This window comes from Rutidosis leptorrhynchoides, chromosome 1 (assembly GCF_046630445.1).
Source record: "Rutidosis leptorrhynchoides isolate AG116_Rl617_1_P2 chromosome 1, CSIRO_AGI_Rlap_v1, whole genome shotgun sequence".
NCBI classification, from domain to species: domain Eukaryota; kingdom Viridiplantae; phylum Streptophyta; class Magnoliopsida; order Asterales; family Asteraceae; genus Rutidosis; species Rutidosis leptorrhynchoides.
This window is the reverse complement of record NC_092333.1, coordinates 116,264,016-116,266,429: the sequence shown is the minus strand read 5'-3', so window position 1 is coordinate 116,266,429 and position 2,414 is coordinate 116,264,016. Positions and strand designations below refer to the sequence as shown.

The window sequence follows — 2,414 nt, the reverse complement described above, 5'->3', positions numbered from 1 at the left end:
ATAATATAATAATTATTAGATATATAATATTACATATAAGTAAGAAAATTAATTTTATGTCATTTTAAATGTAGCTTGTACATATATGGTTTATAATTAAATCCATAGCTTTTTAATTTTTTTTACTAAGTTGTATATTTCTATTACCCGCGGGTCATGGGCACAGGCGAAATATTTTTACCCGCGGGCGGGTAACAGGTCTCAACGAGAAAAAAAAAACAACCCGATGGACGGGTCGCGAGTATATAAGATCCGCGCCCATTACCCGCGGGTGCCATCCCTTACTACCGTCCATACCTAAAATGTTACGACTATGTAAATTTAGAAACTACAAGGGGTCAATATGCATTTTAGTTATAAATCAAAAATAAAGACCGATTTAGGGTTTCATTTGGTTTGGAACCTAAAAGTGACGGTGGCGCAGCGTGCTTGATTTCTAGAACATAGATCGACGACGGCGATCCTTCTTTTCCGGCAGCTTTAAGGTATCTTTTATTTACACGATGTACATGAATATGAATATATTACTTAATAATTTCAATTGTATTACTTTCTAATTGATTATCGGTGTTACTGTTTTGATTCGACAATATGACAAATTAGGCTTGCATATGCCACTTTTGTGTATTATCATCCAAATACTCAGATTAAAATATGGTGCATTAGATTATGTAAATGATGTTAGCTGACGTAAGTTTCATTGAGCTTGTTCGAAATATATAATAAATTAATAATATGAACATTTGAAGACTCATTTTTGTATAGTTTAGCTATATGCTCGTTATTCTTTGTTAAATTTGTAAATAATCGTGTATTTTAAGTATAATTATTAATTATTAATGAAAAAAATATAAAGAAAATTGTCTGCAATTAAATTTGAGTTTTATAACTTGTATTCTGTTTTTTGCTCTTTTGTCTTTGTAATGACTAAATATAAATGAGTGAAGGGATGACATTACAGAGGAAGCTGTGTTTGTTTTTTTCACTTTTCGATGTGATTAAGTTGTCTTCGGATGCAATAAGCTTAAAATATTGCTTATCTAGCAAGTTGTTTTCAAAAAATTTAAGAAATCTAATTTAATATCTGAAAGGCGAAAAAAATTAAACTAACTTATTGGTAAAATGTCTAACCGAATCATACATAATAGGGTATTAAGACCTTAATGAAACACCAAAGACCCCTTGGTGTTTTTATTTTTCGGAAAAAGCAAAAACGAAAAAAAAAAAAAAAATTTATGTTGAACACCAGATTATTACATGTGTATTATTCATAATAATCTCGCTAAATGATGCCTTCCATAATAATTTAGGGAGGTGTTTGTTGAAAGTCTTTTTTCTGAATGTTCACATTTATTCTTCCGGAAGATAGGTGGTATTTTTATGCATAGAATACTAGTGAAAATTTTGAGAACATGATCGAATATATGTATTTTCCCTTGAAATAAAATAATTGATAACAAAAAAGTGTAGTTTTCAAAGGTGCAGACGTGTAGTTATATGTATTAGAAATGTAGGCCTTTATATTTTCATCAATATGTTATAAAAAAAAAAAAGATTATATACAAAACCGTTTTTTCTCACTTTAGTACTAATTTGTAGGAGCAACATGGAATTTTACATTTCTATAATATGTGTGAATTACTTAACATAATTTTCTCCTTGTATAATAGTTTATTATGGAAGCTAAATTTATTCGGTTACTCAAGATAGTTGGTGTTGGTTACAAAGCTAGAGCTGAATCAGAAGGGCGTAAATTGTTTCTGAAACTGGGGTTCAGTCATGAAGTGGAATTAACGGTACCACCTGCCGTTAGGGTGTTCTGTTTCAAACCAAACATTGTTTGTTGTACTGGAATAGACAAGCAAAGGGTGCATCAATTTGCTGCTGCTGTTCGTAGTTGTAAACCTCCTGAGGTTTTTAAAGGCAAAGGTATCTTGTATATTGACGAAGTTATAAAGTTAAAACCGATGTATAAAAAAGAAAATAGAGTCTGATTTCTTGTTTTGTGTTTTTAAGATTTGGATTCATAAAAGTTCTAGATTCCGTTGATGTTTGGTGTATCAAAGACTAAAAGACCTTGTATTTGTTCATTGCAACTTGCGTTTACAAATTAAGTGGCTCTATGTTTGATGAAGATAAAGTGTATACAATTGCAAGGTATTGTATACCAAACTTATATATGTAATGATTTTGTTAAGAAACCGTATTGATGATGTTGCCATTATTGTGGAAATTTATGGGTGTTGGTTTGATTGTTATGCAATACCTTTTGGACATTTGATGTGTAGCCGAACTTGTCATACGGGTTATTGGGAATGGGCTAAAAATGTATTCAAGGAAATTATCGTTTTCAAGAAACGCGACCTTTGTTGGTTTGACACGTAGGAATACGATGTATTAATTTGCAAATATGA

General features: G+C 30.7%; 1 protein-coding gene across 1 annotated transcript; it reads left to right on the top strand.

Moving 5' to 3' along the window:
- The first annotated feature begins 380 nt into the window (after positions 1-380).
- LOC139864246 (large ribosomal subunit protein uL6m-like) lies at positions 381-2,140 on the top strand. The gene is made up of 2 exons (XM_071852826.1): positions 381-485; positions 1,671-2,140. Exon 2 carries the CDS (start codon positions 1,677-1,679, stop codon positions 1,992-1,994), a length of 318 nt encoding a protein of 105 aa, XP_071708927.1. The 5' UTR covers positions 381-485; positions 1,671-1,676; the 3' UTR covers positions 1,995-2,140.
- Positions 2,141-2,414: the final 274 nt, after the last annotated feature.